The sequence below is a fragment of the Cibotium barometz genome, chromosome 1 (assembly GCF_041138505.1).
Source record: "Cibotium barometz isolate CiBa-2024 chromosome 1, ASM4113850v1, whole genome shotgun sequence".
NCBI lineage: Eukaryota > Viridiplantae > Streptophyta > Polypodiopsida > Cyatheales > Cibotiaceae > Cibotium > Cibotium barometz.
The window spans coordinates 22,119,164-22,140,737 of NC_141046.1; the positions used below are offsets into that span (position 1 = coordinate 22,119,164).

Consider the following 21,574-nt stretch of genomic DNA (forward strand, 5'->3'; position numbering starts at 1 on the left):
ACACCATGAGTGAAAACCACTAGAACAAGGGTAAGGGAAGTGGGAAAGGGAGGCATGTGTACTTCTGTATTCAGGGTAAGTGGTGGGGAAGAAGACACCCATATATGCTAAACTTCAATATATACAGCTACCATTTCAAAGTGTATAAACTGTGTCCATGGACTCAGTTATTCCTTGGAACAAACAAGATGACAAAGGAGAGGAAATCATTCGCAAGAACCGGAAACACTCAATATCACCTCTAGTTCCTCTCACAGACTCTTGTTAATGAGCTCACATACATAAGACTTCTGTGGTTTCTCTCCTCATTATTTATGAACCAGTGATTTTAAAGCTTTATGTGCCATGCTTAGATACAAACTTGAATTCAGATCCATGTGGCATACAAAGGATCTAAAACTTCAACCAATAGTTGCCCCCAGATAAGCTCAAGTGATCCTTGAGCCAACATTGCATAATGATTCACTTACATGAAGTCAAAGCGACAATCTTAGCTATGAGAAAGCTTCACATATGCAATGAAGATTATGGCAGCAGCTAGAGCGCCTATAAGGCCCCCCATGATCCATTTGTTTCGACTGATTCTTCGGGTCATGGATATGAGAATTTTCTTGCTCTTGCCGATATTGTCGTCCACATCAACAAGCTAAAACACGCTCAAAGGACATAAGCCAAACCTCAAATGTAAGCTTCACAAAGATTACATAGCAAACCACAACTTAGATCAAGATTAATTGAATACACTTTTGGCACCATCAGAGCGAGCAACAAGAATTCACAACTTTATCTGGCAGAAAAAAACACTGCGTTGTGATTTCCTACTTTATAAAGCAAAGACATTATCAACACAAGAATGAGCCTGACCCGTCTTTCTGATTCACTATGCTATTGTCAGCAACCGGTCTGATTTTCCACTGATAAAAGAAAGCAGGGGCTTCCTCAGAGAAGGGACCGTTCTGCCAAGTGCATGGGAGTCAATCTGTATGTGCTCCCATAGGCAACAGGCCTTTGCAGTGCACATGTACGATAGCGCACATGTGTGTGAGCAGGAAAGTGGAGCACATGTGAGACTGATAAAACCATGGGAAAGGATGTCACAAGTGTGCAGGTTTCCAGGCAGCATCAGGGCACGTGAAAGATTTGCAACAGATACAAAACTAGAGTGTGCAGGCAGCACTGTGCACAACAGGTCAGTACAGCCAGCAGGCATATGAATTCTGATGGCAGCACACGTGCAGCCAAGGAAACGGTGCACACACATGTGAATCATCACTGAAGAGAAAAGTTACCATTGTGTGTAGGCAAGGCCGTCAGCGTGTGCATAAAACATCAATACGTAAGCAAGAAGAGATCTCGATGTTGGCAAACAGACACTTGGTACTTGTTATTGCTTTTGATTTGCTACACTGAACCTTGGGTCAAGGCAGGAGGTTTTGCCTGATCTGCCCAAAGCATAGTACCAAGTCTTTTAATAAAAGAAACCCTAAGGGGAATTGGCCCATCTTCCATGTGCAGTGAGTCTTGACACCCAGGAACAGGCTAACAGCATCCACGTGTGACAAATTTTGCACAAGGTTCTTTTTCCCATTTACACTTACTTTTACTTTAAGAGACTGAGTAAATAATTAAGATCTCCAAAAAAGTCAACCTTGTTACACTATTCCTTCTGTCACATGGTGCCAACAATTATACCTCTCGTGCCTTGCCTCTGCAGCTTGAGGACAAGAGGGGGGCCAGTTAGAAAAGCATAGTGCAGTTGAAGTGTTTGCCTGGGAAGGCTTTTGCCTAACGGCCCATTTCTTGGTGAGGGTAGCGTATTGCCTTGGGGAGAAATAAAAGCCCCCCATAAAAAGGTGAAGCCATCCCACTGAGGGACAGAAATCTACTGCAAGAGAAGCTCTGGATTCAAGACAACGAGGGAAAAGTGAGTGTATGCACTGTCGTGGAGACTACTGTGCACATTGCATTTACCACTAGTTCATACCAGAAGTGACAAATCCAATCCTGGTTCTCAGAAGAGAATGTATCAACTTCTGTTTTTCCTCAAGGAACTGGCATCAGATACATGTCCATGTGCACATTTGCAAGAAAATTGTTGCAGAAGTTTCTCACGGCTGTGGGTATCAGCGTCATGAATTGTACTGCGTGTTTTCCTGTGCATGGATTTTTGTTGCACTTCTTCCACACTTATGGATTCTTCCACACTTTATGCTCTGCCAGTCTTACAATGACGTCAGGGTGTTGATTTCTAAGTATGGGTGGTAGTTGCTCTGAGTGAGACAGTAAGCTTTAACTCTTCATAAGCATCCAGGCCTACAGCCGCTCCTCACCGTGGCATGGGCGGCAGAAACCTTCTCCCCCTTATAAGTTCTTCATATGTTCACAACTCAAACATTACGGGAGGAACAGAGACCTTCATAACCACCCCCCGTGCACTACCACCTCTCACACAAGCACTCAGCCTGACCAAGCCCACACGTGCTCATTCCTAATGTAGCCCAGGTGCACTTAGTCCTGATGCGGCCTGCACATGCATGCTGTCCCAATACATCCTGACTCTAAAACCATGGGTGCGAACTTTAACATGATCGAGATGCCACAAGACAGAGAGAAGCTCCATTCTCCTTTCTACATGGAGCTGAGTACCACCCATGGGAGAAATTGCTCCTGTGTGTGAGACTGCCGGAAGCAAGACCCCTCTCACAGAGTCACATGCATCATTGATCAGGATGCACGTGAACATGCTAGAACATGCATCTGAGACTATGTAGAAAGATGTAGTATGCCCTGCCAGCAAGCAGAATGTACCACCTTCAGGCAATCAGCACCTGCCTAACAGAATGTAGGGCTGTAGAAGCAAGAGCACAGAAAACATGAAGACAAGCATAGGGCAGCATGTTAAGCTCCAAAGCCTATCTTTTTTCTGCAATAAGATTAAACTTCTTCAGAAGCAAGCTATGGCACAAGAGGTGCGGGCATCTCCCGGCTGTGTCAACTGTGATGGTAAAGCCATCTTGCGACCCTTTCAAAGACCGCCTTGGCCCTTAAATCTTATGCTGCTGCCTCCGAAAATCAAAAGAGAGGCATATAGTTCTTTAAAAGAGACAAAAAGCAAGTTACGGGAAAGGAGGTGGGCGGCTGGTGGCTGAGCTAACTGTGGAGGGGCCAGTTTCAAGCTTTGCAAGGTTGAGTTCACCATCGCAACCAGTCGCCATTTGATTAAATATCAATCCTCACGCTGGCTTGCCTGGCTGCAAAGAAAGAAAGAAAAAAAACCCCGCCCTTACCCTGTGCTTTTCAATCCTGCCTGTGCTTTTCAAAAGGTGGTCAAGAGTTTTCAGGTTTTAAGAAGACTCGCATTTGGAAAAAGATAAACCAATAACTTTCTTTTATAGGAAGAGTAAATTTGAAATTAATGTCGATAACCAGTTGCCCGCTGGCTGTGTAAAAGAGCCAGTGCAGTAACCAGCCACGCAGCTGGTTGACAGATTGCTGACTGTGGAAACAACCCCATGGCCAAGCCACCTTGCTGGCCCCCTCTCAAAGACCCAGCCTGCGCCCTTGTATATATTTTTCTACTGCCTCAAATATTGATTGTATACCCCTCCAAATTCAAATTCTAAAAAGAAATTAATTTAAAACTTGTAGCAGAACAGTCCTCTTTGAAAGAGGGAAAAAACCTCCATAAATTCATACCGTATCTTGCGCATGAAGGAGTGTTTGCCGTTGCTGATGGAGATCTTGCAAGATGGAAACACCGAGCTCCTCAGTTTCTAAAAGGGTCCGTTTGCTTTCTCTTATCCTATCACCAGATTGATTGAGTCTTTCTGTTGATATTAAAAGCCTGTCCCTCTGATCAGCTGATGCCTGCAGTGATTGCAGATATGGCATGGCAGGCACGGCCAATTACTTATACACACCGAATCCAATGATAGATCAAGTATAACAATGAGAAATGTATTTACCCTCACACAGATTCACCTCCCTCCAAGGTGTCACACAGTTCAGACAACACACATTCCACTAACTAAGGCGCACATGCGCTCTCTCTCTCTCTATCTATCTTTCTCTCTCTCTCACACACACACACAGACACACACACAGAGCTACAGCTATACAAAATAAGCTACCAAAATCCATCTCAAGTATTGGCTGCAGGTAATATAAAACAGCATGCTATCATGATCACAGAACAAACTCCTGTAATCATAAATGCATGCATAGATGACACACACGTATTAAAGCAACTGGCATAAATTCTTAAAATTTGTAATTACAAAATAGACCGCTAAATAACAGAAGTGCAAAAACAGACTAGTCTGTGATTCTTGAGCAGGAAAAAGCATTTTTTGTTTGTAGTCTTAAGAGCTAAACGGAGGAAAGCATCCTTCTGACTCCTCTCTCGTGGGACTTGTACAACTGAGACCCAAGTTCAAACCCTCCCTACTCTACAGCCGTGAGGGCCTGTGATATGATATACTCAAAACATGATAATAATACTGATACTCAAGCTTGATAGAGGTGAAATTGCAGCAAGCCTAAATGTGCATTTTGCATAATTCATTTCAGCCTGCAAAACATACATAAAAGTCATAATGATAAAAACATACCTTCAAAGGATTCGAGAGCCCCCCTTCCAGAAGATCATCCCTAGCACCTTGCGTATCTGAGGATAACTTCTTGAGCTCCCGTTTAAGATTATTCAAATCCGACTTATACTCTCTCAATTTTGATAATAAAATAGCCTTTTGTGTGGGTTGCAAGCTTCGTGCCTCCAAGTCCATTCTTCTGATCTTCAAGATGCAACAAAAAAATCCATGGGAATGTTAATGCAAGGGTGTTCTTGGAATCTCCCATTGACATTAACTGAAATTGTAAACAGCATGCTAAGCACACAAGTCAATCTGTCTCACCATTTTCAAACAAAGCTACTGATTGAATAATTTAAAATCATAGAAATTCAGAGGGATTCACCCACCAAAGACTCTGCTTCATCTAATCCAATCTTCAGCTCAGCAAGCTTTTGCTTCTTTTGCTCTGAATACGAGGGGAAATAGAAGTCAGACGTAGATACAACCATGCGCTTGAAGATCTTCTAGCACTACATTTGACACAAACTTTAAGGTAAATTTGAAAATAGGAAAGAAAAAAAGGTGCATGCACATGTGGTGTTTGTGTGCGCGCGTGTGCATGATTTTGTGTGTGTGTGTGTGTGTGTGTGTGTGTGTGTGTGTGTGTGTTTGTGCGTGCGTGCGTGTCCGTGCGTGTGTGAAAGACAGAAAGAAAGAAAGAAAATTATATTAACGTCTTCAAAAGACCACTAGGGTCTTTGAGACCAAAAATATGTTACAAAGCATCCATGGGTTACATAAATGAAAAAGAACCTAAAACTAACAGCATCAGCTGCATACAAGTAGTGGCTGACTTAGGTATTGTTAGAATTTGTGCATCTCACTGTTTTGGGATCTGGACCTTTTATTTGGACACAAATGTATTTTCTCATGTTTCTCTAGTCGTAGGGTATTTTTGCTGCTGTCGGCCAACTCCTCGAGGGCAGCTGGCCAGCCACAGACCTCCCTATATAAAGGGCACTTCCCTTCTCACTTGTAATCACTCTAGCCTATTCACAAGCACACTGTTCTGCACCATCTGCTGGCTGGTATTGCCACTGTAAAGCCTATTGCTACATAGTAAAGATGTTCATTGTCATGTGCAAGACATGCACTGGCTGAACTCAAAGGCCAATCCTGAAGGAGCAACAAGATAAAGACAGATCAGAACCATAGATTAGGAGCATGTGTTGCTAGATTTGGCAGGTGATGGACTGTTGCTGGACATAGATAGAGGGCTGTCGGCCAGTATACCCAGGGGGAAAATCCCGTCGGCTGCAGCAAATAGTGTGATATTTGTCCAGTATTCTTGGTGGTTCTCTACTCTAAGCTTATGGCTCTCTACCACCGTTACAGGCTGCCCTAATGCTGGCTGCTCATAGGCTTAGACTAGGTGTTAATGTTATACCTTTTTATGGAAGGCAGGCAAGGGTTGCAAGACTGCTGTACCTTTTTGTACATATATGAACATACTGAATACTCTGCTATCTCTCTCTCTCTTCTCTCTCTTCCACATACGTTTTGCATCAGCATGTTCCCAAATGGTGTTTAGGGCTAAAAGAAGGCTCCCAGAGCTTCCGCATGTAACATTCATTGTCTGATGTCTCTTTCTTTCTGCCTCTCTCCCTCTCTCCTATGTTTTTCTTCCGCATTGTGCAACTTATCATGGTATCAGTTGCCTAGGTTTCTGCTGCCCACATGTGCATTTTGCTCCCTCTTCTGCGTTTTTTGGCAGTCCAAGGCATTGCTGCATTTTCAACAGTGGCTGCGTTTCCTTCTCCTGCACTCCCTTCTTGATCAGCGTTTTCATCTCTACTGATCCTGTCCTGCGTTTCCTCTCACAGAGTCCAGGTACAATCTGGGGGGGGGGGGCTGCGTTGGTTGGTGATTGGTGGGCTGAGTTCTGTTGCTGGCTGCATTTATTTAATGCAGCAGCTGGTGGTGTTCGGTCTGATCTTTTGCAGCAAGACAGCAGTGGAGGGTGATGTGTTTGTGTATGGTGCGGCGAGATAAGTGGCTTTGAGTCTCGACAGATCCTCTTCTTTTCCCCTTCCGGAAGATGCTTTCCGGTGCGTTTTGGTGGACTGTTTGCTGCTGTCCAGCCCCTTTCTCTCTCAATTTTAAGAGGGGGCTGATTGATCCGCATGCCTTGTTCCATTGGAGAAGTGTTGGAGATTGATGGTGGAGTGTTGAGATCAACGGTGGCACAAAGGCTTGCTTGCGGAGGTTTGCTATTGCGTGGATATGGGTTCCCTCTTGAAGGAGGAATCTGTCCTTGTTTCTCAAGGGCAAGTAAGGTTCCCTCCTAGTGGACAAGATCAGGCACTTGCTACAGTGCAACAAACAGGACAGAGTTGCTACTACTCTTGTGGAAAACATGGTCATTTGGCCAAGGATTGCAAGAACAACGATAAAGCCCATGCCAAAACCAAGTTTTCATCAAAGAAGTGCAATGATCATATACAGGATGATGACTCTGATACTTCTAGTGTCCCCAAGGCTGCAAAAGCCGGGAAGAACCTGCATGGTCAGCTTCTATAGTTATAGAGATAGTTTCCCCCCTTGTGCTTCCAGCCAGAGGAAGGCTTGTGGGCGGGAGAGGGGGCTGTCACAAGCCCTGACTTTTGGTGCATGGGACTAGTGTGTCCGAGTTCCAAGCAAGTAAAATATCTGGCGAGACAAGTTCATTTTTTGGAGCTATGGATTGGATGTGTTCCAAGTCTATTGCTTGGTGTGGCAGAGATTATGGACTGGATGAGTTCCAAGTTCATTGTTCGAGGACTTTTGAGATGTGATGTGTTCATCGTCTACTATTGGGGGATAATGGGAGCGGTGTTTTTTGCAGACTCATAATTCTATACCAAGAGCCAAGCAGATTTCTTTGCTATTCAGGGTGGCATTTTGTTTCGAGGAGTCACGTTGGCAAGTGCTCTTTCCAAGGTGTATCCGATATCTACAATACTGGAGTGTCCATGGTTGCATCTTCATCAACTTATCTTCTTTAGACTTTTGCACACTATGAGCTGTAGAGGGGGTGTTAGAATTTGTGCATCTCAGTGTTTTGGGATCTGGACCTTTTATTTGGACACACATATATATACATATATACCTAGATGTATCCAGGAACATGCCCAAATTCACCTTTTAGGAACGTGCATGTTATATACTCATGGTAGTTAACCCACAAGACTATATAACTATCAACTACATTATGCATAGTATGGACTAGATACTACGACATCCCCAGTAACATCATCAGTGCCCAATAGTGGGTGTAGAACTCTGTATCAAGATATGCTCTCACACACGCACTCCACATACACACACAGACACATAAGAGCATATATTCACACAAAGGCCTTCGTTTTCTCATGTTTGTCTAGTCGTGGGGTATTTTTGCTGCTGTTGGACAGCTCCTTGAGGGCAGTCGGCCAGCCACAAGCCTCCCTATATAAAGGGCACTTGCCTTCTCACTTGTAATCAATCTAACCTATTCACAGGCACATTGTTCTATTGGCTAGTATTGCCAGTGTAAAGCCTATTGTTACGTAATAAAGATGTTCATTGTCTAATGTCTCTTTCTTTCTACCTCTCTTCCATGTTTTGTTTCCGCATTGTGCAACTTTATCAGGTATGGCCTGCACAACTAGAGAGACTTGAGGCTCATGGGGTGGCGACATCCTAGAGAGTGGAGACGGAGCCTCCTTAACAACTATGTAGAGCTCCTCAATATCCACCTCTCATGGAAATGTACCGCGGTGTCTCTGGAGTATCTACCGGATTTAAGACTGACAAGGGGAGTGTGCTCTCTGTCTTGCAGGACTCGGTCGTCTCACCCTCCACATCCGGAATGCTCTCTTGATGGATACTCCTAGGAACCTGAGTGTGGGCAGCTTCAAGTAACGCTTGCTCCCGGGCAAAAGCTCAATAGCGTGGTTTACTCCTCTCTCTAAAGGTAATCCCCCTGATAACTCATCCGAAAACATGTCCGAGTAACGCTTGTTCCCAAGCAAAATCTCAATAGCATGGTCTACCCCTCTCTCTGAGGGTAATCCCTCCGATGAATCGTCCGAAAACACATCTACAAATTCATGTTTAATATCTCTTACCACACTTGCCTCATTAGATTCGATAGGACGTTGTTTGCATAACAATACCCATCATGCTCAAGACCACCCACCCAGTTGAATCAACATTCACGTATAGAGAAACTAGACTGAAACAGACTTAAATGACACAAGAAAAAATCATAATCCAAAGATGTTATTTGCTCATTTACATCAATGGCCAATACAATAGGGATATCCCATCCCAAAGTGGGTAAAACAAAACTGGTATTCTTAAGTACCATCGGATAGTCATCATGAACAAATGTAATTATATGGGTTTTATAATCTATATGGAGAGTATCATTTTTTACACTTGAACCGAGAAATTCCCAAATGAAACCACCCATTCCAGGGACATGATGTGGAAGTCAAGCCTCAAGGTTCTCACGATAATCTCCAATTTGCAACTCCAAATTCGAAACTGTCTTGTCACAAACTTGTGGGGCTACACTGGATGCAAAATTCACCTCATAGCGGTGGTCACTTGCCGCTGTTGGCAGCCATCACAAAGAGAGTACTGCCACATTGTGATGTGACCAGTTTGGGAAGATGTACATAAGCTTCCAATTCTAGGTCTGATAAAGTTTTGTTGCTGTTTTGTGGAGCACCATGCCCACAAAAGCAATTCTCTAATTTGGGTATTTTGCTAGGACACCATGAAACAGTATGCTTCAAGAAGCATAAGGTCCTTATATCGCTAGATCCAGTGCTCCTCTCCCCCAACTAGACGAGCCTTTCACGATGTTTTATGATGCGACTGGTGGAGGCATTGGAGGAGTGTTATATCAAAATGCCCAACTCATTGACTATCAACAATGGAAACTCAACGCTGCAGAGTTAGATTGATCCACTAATGACATGAAGCTTGGTGGTGCACACCCTCTGGTGTTGAATTCCTCACGTATCGTCTGAGTACTCACTTGGTCATTGCAAGAATTGGCACCCAGAAGAAAGGTTCAACAAGGGGAATTTTGTCCCCATTCATTTTTTACACTATCTGTAGGGCAAAGAGAACATGGTCGCAGACATGGCATTACCCAATCCAAGCAATGGAGACCCAAATCTTCCTCAACGGCCTCTATTCCTGGCCTGGGAATTGATTTATCGACCATCCCATGGAGGGCTGGGAGCCCTAAAAAATGCTCTCGCCATTTTCCCAGCCTCCTTTGACAGATCTCTATGTGCTTTAGGTTTGACAGAATTTTTGTAAAAAAAATCAGTTCTTCTTTAAAGGAAAAATGGGGGAAAAAATGACGAATTCATCACGCGCTCGAGAAAACACCGTGATGTATTCCCTGGGGATATACGTAGAATCATTTCCCCCCATCCACACAAAATGAGGAAAAAAGGGGAAAACAAAAATTAAACACAATTACTTCAGCAAAAAAATCACACAACCCAAATCGAGTGTTCTGTACTGACAGATATATCATTTTCAATTGGAAACCCCTCCTCCCCGGGAAAAAAAAAAAGAGTTGAGTGGCGGCAGGCACATACCTCCTGTGAGGAGACCGATGGCGGGGCATTTTCCGGTGAGGTTGGCGGAGAGCTCGCAGTACTGCCTTTCGTAGCTGTCGAAAACGTCACTCATGGCTGCGATCTCTGAAAAAAGCAAAAAAACACAACACACCTTCTCTCTTCACTTCCTTTCAACGTAAACCAGTTGGCTGCAAAGGCTTCACACGTGGTTACGGCTCATTGGAATGCTTGCTTCACACGTGGTTACAGCTCATTGAATTGTTTTGAGACACCCACTTCACCCACTTCATTGGAATGCTTGCTTCACACGTGGTTACAGCTCATTGGATTGTTTTGAGACACCTGTTATCAAGCCTAGGCTGAAATTTGACGGCTTACGGGTTTCAAAGGCTTGTAGGCTTTCATAGGAAGGCATAGAAAATATTTGGTATGCAAAAAAAAAAAAAAAAAAAACTCTTCCAAGGATATATTTTGGCCTTCACACTTTGAAGGCTATGCAATAATTGAGAAGGCCAGTCTAAACAAGAAACCTTCAATATTTTTTAAAATGAAATGCGTAAATTCTCTTTTTTAAATTTAATATTGTTTTTTTGCAAGTTAAGTTACAAATTACAATTATAATTTACAACGTTTGGAAAAAAAATGTGTAGAAAAGACAAAAGAATACGTAAAGCTTTTAAAGACTTGGCTCAGTACCATGCCTTTATTATCCAATTGCATGATGTCAATGTATGTAATAACATACAATACATGTGCATGTCATTGCATGGTACTCCATGCTCTTTGCATAGTGTTGCATATCATTGCCATGCCTTTATTATCCAATTGCATGATGTCAATGTATGTATGTGCCATTATAATACATTACATGGCATTGCATCTGGATGTTATTACATGTGCATGTCATTGCATAGTACTCCATGCCCTTTGTATATTGTTGCATGTCATTTCCATAGTGTTGCATGCCTTTGCATGTGCTTGTATATCATTTGAAGCCTTTACATGTGATGGCATATCATTGCATGTGAGTATAATTAACAAGGTAAATAATTTACAGAATTATACATACGAGATAATTTCATTCTAGGCAAGATATCTACTATACCTTGTGTACTAGATATTAAGGAGTAAAGAATGTAAATTTATTAAGGTATGATTGAGATCATGGCCTAATTATTTAAGAGGAAGGAGAGAGAGAGAGAGAGCAAGAGGGAGTGAGAGAGATAAGAACATGGCGGCATTACATCCTTAGGATCGAAAATACCGCTTTCAATTACAAATAAAACCAAGTTCATTCACAAAAGGCAATTAATACAAAAGACAAGGCAATCTATAGTTGAGACCACTTTATTTCAAAAAAGGTTATTACATCTGCAACTACGTACTTATATAAGGGCTAGTGCAATTAAATATTGTTTAAAATTGATAACATACCATAACTACCTATGGTTCTTACACCTATATGCTTTTTTGGGCTACTCTATTCTTTAACTCGTGTCGTAGGGGCTCCTCTGTCTCTTGGACAATATACCTGTAACTTTGCCACGTGCCGATAGTGCTTCCAATCTTCATGTTCCACACATACAAATCTCCAAAATCAATAGGCTCATCCGCTAGTAACTTCGTCCAAAGATTACTGGCCTCTATCGTGATTCTGAGATGTTCTGTTGCATCTCCACCCGTTTTCTTGCATAAATCTTTGCAAACCCTATCCAGGGTTTCCTTCAGATTATAGCTGGGGCCATTGGAAGAAGCCATTAGAGATCAACCAAGGTTAGTTGATGATGGTGAGGGTTGTAAGGAAGAGAACGATAGTGAGGAAGAGAAATACAATGAGAGGGAGAGGGAGGCAACAAGATTTGGAAGTGAGGATTAGAGTAAGAGATAGAGATTAAATTTATAGATACACAAAGCAAAAAGTAAAAAGGTACTTTGCATGGCTATCCACTAAATTTAGAAAAGTAGATGCATGGCTTTTCCCTAAATTTAGAAAAGCATATACATGGTTTTTCCCTAAATTTAGAAAAGTAGATGCATGGCTATCCCCCTTTATTTAGAAAAGTAGATGAATGGAATGAACATATTCAAGCCATTGACATATAACCATAATAATTGTCCTATTAAAACATTTAAAAAATGAAAAGTAGATAATCCTTACTAGAGAATTGAGACAAAGGACCTTTTATTATTGCAACATGAAGGATCTTTTCAAAATTACAGTACAATGTCATCAACAGTACTAGGTTCTTCTCACATTGTTCTCTGTTGAACATTCTCATTAGGTCCTCCTTCTTTAGAGTGGGTTTATGTATAAACATATTATGATTCGCATCTAACCCAAAGATACGCAAATATACAAAATAAAGGTGCTTGCATGCACAATATGCTAGCACCTACCCTGATTTGAAAATCGAGACATGTACATGATGGATTCTTTCCCATAGTCACCTAGTATTTTTCATTACATACTAGTGATTCCTCAATCTCAATTACAAACACTTCCATCGGCCCGACCTTAATGACCAAATGCTCAAAGACCGCAACTGTGCTTAAAAATTGTCGAATCTATTCTCTTGGCTGCTATATCTGATATGCCACTTCTGTACCTTGTTGACCGTTGGTCTATATCATTTGCTTCTTGACATTGTCCCTTTTGCAACACAAACCCACTAGCCTCTAATGCTCGGATCTCATTCACAGTCAGGTTTGTACCTCGTCCCATTGGCCAAACAATTGGGGGTCTAGCAGACAGATGTTGTTATATACTCTCCAAGTATGATCCACGCAGTTGTTTTACAAAACCACATGAATTGGCGCCTTTGCCCCCCATAGCATTCTCTCATACCATAGAAAGAAGGACCTAGAACATCTTGCCCGTAGTTCTTGATGCTCTTTTTGCACTTGCCATCTTGGCCACCTAACCATCCTTGGTAAGTTACCTTGCTGTGTAGAGATGTTCAACGTATAGTCCACATTGAATCATGTATGTCACTCTCCATAATTTCCTGCACCTCTGCGTCAGTTGTCTCTCCCTCTGCATTGTGGTGTTGACCACCTTCTGTAGCTAAAGTAATAGTGGGTGGAAAGATTAATCTCCAATCTCGTTTCTTGCGTGGCTGGTTTTCTGTGTCATACTCTGGACGATGTGATGAGTTATCTTCCTCAAGATTTATAACTGTAGGTTTTCGATGCTGGCTAACGATAATGTTATCACTAAAAAAGTTCGGTTGCACGTGCATTGGTGTGTGCATTGGTGTGCCACTACTTCTCGCACCAATCTGCTCTATTGCCTGACAGACTTGGAGCTTTTGATGTTCTCGCCTTCTCCATCAACTTTGTTATTGTAACGCCTGCTCCATGATATTTACCTTGCATGAATGCATGCTTCTTTGTGGATTGCAAGAGGGCATTAGCAAGGTTTGAAATAGTTGCATCATATAAAGAGATGGTTCCCCTGAAACCCTCTCCTGCTAACCGAATTGCATGTTTCATTTTTGCTAGATTGGTGGTTAGCATGTGCGGCACACTAGTGTCCTCGACATCCTACAATAGGAGATTAAGTTAATTGCAAGCTCCAACCACATTTTATAACCAAATAGTTAAGTTGACAATTCAGATTCAAAATACAAGCTATTCTTTTCAAAAACCAAGAAAGTAATACTTACCCCTATAAGGTGTTTCCTCCATTGGGGATATCTAGTATGCCACCAACTAAGCTAACAATCCATGGCTGGTAAGTTTGCATTAGCAACTTTACCGTTCATCCACCATGATCTAATGTGTCTATATTTTAAAAGTGCCTCTTCCTCATTAAATGCACGCCACTGATGACAGTCGCTTGTGTTGTTCCTGAAAATTCATAACTACATATTGTACTGTATGGATGTTCAATCTTTGTTCCCAATGAAAAAGATACGAACACTCACGACCTTCCAATATATTCTCTAGTCTATTATTATAGACTGTCCTAACTGCCCTCTAGTTTGCTCCAGCCTCATCAGTCTATGAAGCTAAAAAAATCTGGCTTGGAAAAACCTTTTTGGACCACAATATTGTTAATCATCTCCCAGAAAAGCACTTTTGCCACTGTGTTCTCATCTTTCGTTTCGCAAGTTATAATTGTCATGAGCTCTTGTAAGTTGCATGCCATCATACAACAATTGGAAAATTACTAAAAACAAGATCAAATTTTTTAAGAACTTTATAAGACCAAACTGTACCTTGCATCATATACATGTGCAGCCATTGTTGTCAATCCTTGCACATGCTTAATGTGATATAAAAAAACCCAAGTCTTCCTCAAATCCCGGTCTCCTGTTTGGCACATATAAGAGTACTCATAATAACCTTCCTTTGGTTTAGTCCGACAAAGATTATGAATATTTAGTGAAATAATATTCATAATAACTTTCCTTATAGAGAGAAACTTAGTGGAGAGATGTTGTAACTAGTTGCAAAATGCATTAACATTAAACTTTCCTTATAGAGAGAAACTTAGTGGAGAGAAGTTGTAACTAGTTGCAAAATGCATTAACATTAAACGCGGTATGTGGGTATGCATTTAAACAAAAGTTGCCTTGATTTCTTGGACTTAAAAAAACATACCGATGAACATAGTATCTACCTCTACATGGTAGGGCAAAGACACAAATCCTCTCTCTCTCTCTCTCTCTCTCTCTCTCTCTCTCTCTCTCTCTCTATATATATATATATATATATATATATATATATATATATATATATATATATATATAAAACCACAAAGACAAACATAATACATTGTGTACCCCCCCAACCTAGGTCTTTCTCTCTTAGGATAGATAGGGGATAGATTGACCTTGGGATAGGCATTTTGTGATTACATGGGTTAGCAATTGAATCATGGAAAGCTAGTTAAACATCCCACTTATAAGGCTAGAAATAAGTCCTAAGGGTGCATGTAACTATGTGATGATTTTTCATTGTGTGGTTTGGATCTCATCTAGTAGATGAAGTGGTGATTTGTGAACGTGTTAGGGAAAACATCAAGTGTTCATTTGTGGACAAGGTGGCTGATGGTCTCAAGGACTTCTAAATTTTTACTGGATTTGTGTATACCCCAAATCCATTTGTCTATGATAAGCTCTCAGTTTTGAGTTTCTTATGTTTATTATTTGTGCAAATTTCTTATTGCTTTTGATGTATGAGCATTTTCACTATTTTGAGCTTTATGGTTGGAGTGAATAGAACTTTGCTAACATGAAGCTTCTCATGTTTATTGTTGACCGTTTTGCATGTAGACCCCACCGTGGATACAGTCCATGCAATTGGTTTGCCACTTGGTCATATTGGCGTGCGATAGAAGATGTTGAAGTGGGAGAAGTTCCTCTTCCTTTTCCCCTCAAAGATGGTGATATCGACAAGTTAAATCACCATGAAACCCTCTTCATTCTTGTCTTATTTTTCAATTCCCTCGTCCACCTCTCCTACTTCCTTAGTTTCTTTAATGTATTTTGAACAAGAACCTTTCTTCGAAGACTTAGCAACTTGACTTGGATTCCTTCGAGGAGGACTCCAATCACCATCATCTTCCTCTAAGAGAAATGGAGAATGGCATTTTATAAAGATGAAAAAGTGGGGGCATGCTACAAGGTGGCTGGCGGTGATTACAAACCCTGCACAAGAGGGGAAGGTTTATTTAAGTAAGAAATCTTACACTCTTTCCTCTATCTATTTGTAGGCAACAACATTTTATGGTTTTAATGTTACGGTCTAATTTTGGTGCTGTGTTGCAGGCGACTCGTGCAAGTTAATTAGGACGAGAAATTGTATTGTTTGATAGAGGATAGACTGTACAACTTGGCAGCAGCTAGCTTATTGCCAAAAAAAGCATAGATTTTGGATATTTTGATTGATGGGAATTTGTAGAGGTTGAAAGATTCACAAATCCTTAAAAGTATGTAATAATTAATTTCCCTATCTTCTTGATATTTACAAAGTACTCTATTTTGTTTGAATAACAATTTCAATGGCAACGCATCAAATACAAGTTTATTCAGGGATTGGCTTCAAAGAGAAGTCATATGGCATGAGATTGGAGCGTAGGATGTAGCTATCCTTGTGCAGAAATATCAGAAAAGTACAAGGTAATTTTCCCATATACATTCTTGGAGGACCTCGCCGATCTTAAGAGACTATATTTTAGGAAGCTATTAAAGGAAATGGTGGGATCCCTAAAGAAACAAGGTGTGGTATCTTCAAACCTTGATGTCATCAAGGCTACCAAGTGTGCTATGTTCATGTGCGTAACATTCTACAAAGCTTACTGACTACTTAGTTATACTCTTATATTTGTGAACTGAACAGAAATAATAATGTGTAGATGGATTTGTAAGTGCCATGCAGAGAGATATATTGCAGATGTGCTTGCAATCTTAAAAGATTGGCGCAATCCAAAACATGATAATACTATGTATACACAACAATAACTTTGAGACCTTTGGGATGTAGGGATAAACAAGAGATGCCCATTGTTCCTTGACTTTCCAATTGATAAATTTCCCAAGAGTCACAAGGAGATGTATACTCGGGCTTGTAAAGCGAAGCAATTAACCATGGTATGAATTATATAATTAGATATTTTAGTTTATTTTAAATATTGTTTCTTATATCTTTTCGAATCGTGAATTCTATTGTGAAGCCTAGAAGTCTACGTGACAAATCGCATGTTCAAGGCAAGGGCAAAGGTCTTATAAAAGATGAAGAGGAGGAGGATGAAGGGGCAAAAGTGCCAAAAAAGGATGCACCAAAGGGAAAGGGAAAAGGAAAGGCACTACAAGACGAGGTCGACTTTGATACCTCTTCATCAGAGTATGACGGAAGCAATTTTGATGATAGCACTCACAAGAAACATGGGAGCCTCATCCCGGATATTCTCATACTCTGTCCCATTGGAGTTATAAGAACTCTTCTTTAGCATTGCATCCAGAGGCATTTTGTCAAATGCGTGGGCGTGGACTTTGACTGCTAGCACGAGCTGCAGAGCATCACGTATGTTTACATACTTGGGTGGAAGCTCACAAAAAAGTTTTGTCCAACCAATCAGATCACAACAATCACCCACCCGTCTGACATTTCTTTACAGGCTGTGACCACGTCCATGCACCTTCAACACTGATGTGTTTGCTGACTGGAGGCCAACAACCACCATTCTATTTCCGAGTGGAATAGATTGCCTACAACTTTCAGTTTGCAGGACGCCTTTTCCGTGGACATGCCCGCAATCTGTAAAGGGTACTGTCACCCAACAATTGTTTATCAAAAAGGTGTCTGTTTAGAACTCTTAACCTTTTTCGTGAACAAGCCCATAGTCCTGTAAACACCCTAAGCAAATACTTGCTCGATGCTCGGGCCATGTTCTCGTTGAAGAGGTTATCCAAATACACGAGTTTCAATTAGTGGTGGGATTCCAATCCCACGTTCTTTGAATAACCGACGCTACTTTCAAAACTAGACGCTACACTATTGAAATGCAGAGACTCAACCTCACTTGCACTGGATGTTTCCAATTTCCTTGTGCCTAATGTCCTCCAAGAGTATCCTATTTACCAGTTCTAATTGTTCTATGAGTTGTCTGCTACGTACGTCGTCCTTCCTTCTCAAACATTCCTCTCGTCACTCCTACTCACCTCTCCTCTACTATCTCAATTCATCCATACCTAATTCTTCTAAGAATAGCCCGAGTTCCCTCCAAGTAGGTAATGGCTCCCCTGACTCTTGTACTAATAAGGTCTGAAGTTGTCGTATGATCTTATGGAAATGCCTATAATAACTAATTTGTCCGATTAGTTTTAGGATCTCGTGCCTTGCCTTGTGATAGGTCTGCCCATCACTACCCTCACTGTGCTCAATTTATATATATATATATATATATATATATATATATATATATATATATATATATTGCAACAGCAACAAGATATACATAAATACCTATATATATATATTTTTAAAAGGTTTGATTTATTAGATGTGATTTAAAAGTTTCCAAAGTTGCTTGATAAATGTGTTTTATAAAATTATTTTTCCTTTTTGTGTGTTTTTTAATGCTTTCTTATTTTTTTGGTTTATTAGTATTTTTCGAACCATCGCCTTTACTCTAAGCCCACTCAAGTTGCCCCTTTATTGGTGCCATTCTCAATTTGCATTCTATTTGACACTTAGGGGTGCATTACTAAGAAACCCTATGTATTACAAGCGTTCAAGAGGTATTTAAAAAATCCCTTACCTAAGAATTTTTCATGAATAAAATGATATCTTTTTCTTTATAGACTTATAAGCCCACTCAAGTTGCCCCTAGATTGGTGCCATTCTCAATTTGCATTCTATTTGATGATTAGGGGTGCATTACTAAGAAACCCTATGTATTACGTGCATTCAAGAGGTATTTCAAAAATCCCTTACCTAAGAATTTTTCATGAATAAAATGATATCTTTTTCTTTATAGACTTATAAGTAATTTCTTCAAAATTGATTAAAAAAACCCTTTTGTAAATGTATTTCTGTAAATTCACCTTAAAATTTTAAATTGAAAAACTCTTTCATTTTGAACTCCCGTGCTATGCTTACATAATTTTAGGTGAACCCCTGAGATTTGACGTATTTCTCGTTTGATATCCTCTAGAGCTAGCTCTTCTTGATATGCGTATAGCTCTTATAGTTCCTTATTCTTCTTGCGAGAGAAGCAGACTCTTACCCCGCTACTATGGATATAAAATAATTTCGGAGAACCCCAAATATTACTTTCTTTGGGATTGCGGTCCGGGGCATAGTGGCTCTACAATATCCCCCTCCCATGTTAAAATGGACAATTTCTAGCTCGACCTTGTCCACTAAGTTCCAATATGTCACTAATTGGATCTCATGCAAGAGGACTTCGACGTCTTTGGATGCCTCTATGGCGTTTACGTCGACGGCTAGAGTTCAATCTTGCTTTGGACACTTATCGACGAGTGGCAATCTAACGTATTTTGCCTTCTTCCAATCAATCTCTCTAAAGATTTCTATATTATCGCTATTTCCTCACGATTTCTAATTTGACTAGTTCGGGAAGCTTGTCTATCCACTCTAGGTTCTCGATCATCATACTATATAAGATTAATCTAAGGTCGAGATGTTAGTTTCTAATCCCCAATTTTTCGAGTAGCCAAGTATTAGGCTAGTGTACTAACACGAGCATGAACTCATTACTCATACTCTCATTCCGATGAATGCACCAAAAAATGACTTGCCTTCCCTAAGCTCACTAACTACTTCATAAACTCATCTCTCAAGCACACAAACTAACTACTTCATAAACTCATCTCTCAAGCACACAAACTAACTTATGTTGCGTTCTGGTCCATTGATTACACACTAAACTAATATGTATTCACTAACGCACACTTACACATTCACCCCACTACAAGCCGCCTATACAACAACGTTTAATCCGACGAAAATGAACTGGAATGAAAATTCAAAAACGTCCATAGCACGTGGCGCTTCCGTCGGTATCGAATCGTCGGTTCTAGTCCATTATTGATTACACACGAAACTAATGTGTGTTCACTAACGCACACTTACACATTCACCCCACTACAGGCCGCCTACATTCCGACGTTTAATCCGAAAATGAACTGGAATGAAAATACGAGAACGTCCAATAGCATGTCGGCGCTGCCGTCTCGGTATCAAATCATCGGTATATTCGCCTAAAAAAACGTCGAAAAGAACGTCAAAATAACCATCGGATAAGAAGTCTAAATATGTGTCTATATAGTCGTCTAAACATTAGTCTAAAAAATAATTTATTTACTACAAATATTTCGACGTGTTTTTAGACGTTCTTTTAATCACACTTTTCGATGATATTTTAGACCGTTATTTCGACCATGTTTTTGTCGCTATTAGAGATGGATATAGGTTTTTTTTTTTTTGGCATAATGGTGCATCCATGTGCAAATGTGTACCTGGATGCACCATTATACCAAGTGTATACATACCTTGCTTCAATTAGTCTCAAATGAAGAATATGACATAATTAAACATTTAAGACAAAGATTCATTGATATAAAAATATGATTAATTGCTAGCCAGATATCAAACATTATACAAAACTTGTTGCATACATAAATGTTGCCGTACAGGTGAGCAACTTATACACTACCAAAAAGTTACCGTATAAGCGAGCAACTTATACACTACCAAAAAGAGTACAAAATGGATCTATACAACCCCAAAATGGATCTATACAACTCCATCTACACGTCTAAGAAAAAAGACGCTCGTAGATGCAAGTTACTAAGTGGTATCCATCCGCGAGCGAGCTATTCTTCTCTTGGGGACTCAGGTATTTCTCTCTGCAAAAACAGTGCAATACCCACAAATCAATCCCTGCAGACTAAGTGGTCTACAAGCTCATAACATATATTCAAAATGTACGAACCAAAATCACAGCTTCCCAATTCACATTCTCACCGTCATGCTCCATTTGCTCAAGCAAGTCATAGGTGTTATGCTTGAATGCATAGCGCTCCTCCAGCTCACTAGGTCGGCTTCCAATCACCCTCTATTGCATGCATGGAAAGAACACATCAAAACATACAACTGTACACTTTACATACACATGAGAGGCCACGAGAAGCATGGATACCACAAAAATACTCATAAAAACATACAACTATACACTTTACATATACATGAGAGGCCACGAGAAGCATGGATACTTTCAAAATAATCATAGAATGAGTCCCGTCCATCGCTCCCGAGATGCAAGCTCCCCATGCTCTCCATCTACTTCGTTGCCCGCTTCCTCTTGTTGCACGTACCATCGGGGGTCATCGGCATGCTTCCTCACCTCCTCATCCCATTTCTCTTGGTCCACATGCCAAGTCTTCTCTCCCCCTCTTTTTATTACTTGGTGATATTGGATCCCTCGTGCTTCATACAATCTCTCATAAGATCATAGATCTATCTATTTGGTACTTCCTCACTACCCAGGGTTGGCTTGAACTCATTCTTGATTTGATTACATATTCGGGTTTTCTTCTCCAATGAGAGGTGAGGGAATGTGGTCATAGTCTTGTGGGCAAACACTATGCCACATAGTTGCGCATCCACATCTCTTGTCCTACATCGTCACAAGAACTATACGCCCTTCCTGCACCATATTATAAAGATATTGATTTGCATTGGGGAGAGGGCTACTAACAAAACGCCGACTAGAGCGACATGATGAGATGGGGGAGTCTGCCACACTATCTATAGGGGTGGCCACTCTCACATGGAGGGGTAATTGCATCCGTGGAACCATAGCTACAACAACCACCACCACCACAGCGACGTGAGCGACTACTA

The 21,574-nt window shown here is 40.8% G+C and overlaps 1 protein-coding gene across 1 annotated transcript; it reads right to left on the minus strand.

The window, feature by feature from the left end:
* Window positions 1-108: 108 nt before the first annotated feature.
* LOC147641740 (vesicle transport v-SNARE 11-like) lies at window positions 109-10,376 on the minus strand. The gene is made up of 5 exons (XM_086799028.1): window positions 10,217-10,376; window positions 4,979-5,037; window positions 4,611-4,793; window positions 3,697-3,867; window positions 109-646 (listed from the first exon to the last, which is right to left on the minus strand). Exons 1-5 carry the CDS (start codon window positions 10,308-10,310, stop codon window positions 491-493), a joined length of 663 nt encoding a protein of 220 aa, XP_086655154.1. The 5' UTR covers window positions 10,311-10,376; the 3' UTR covers window positions 109-490.
* Between the last annotated feature and the right edge of the window lie 11,198 nt (window positions 10,377-21,574).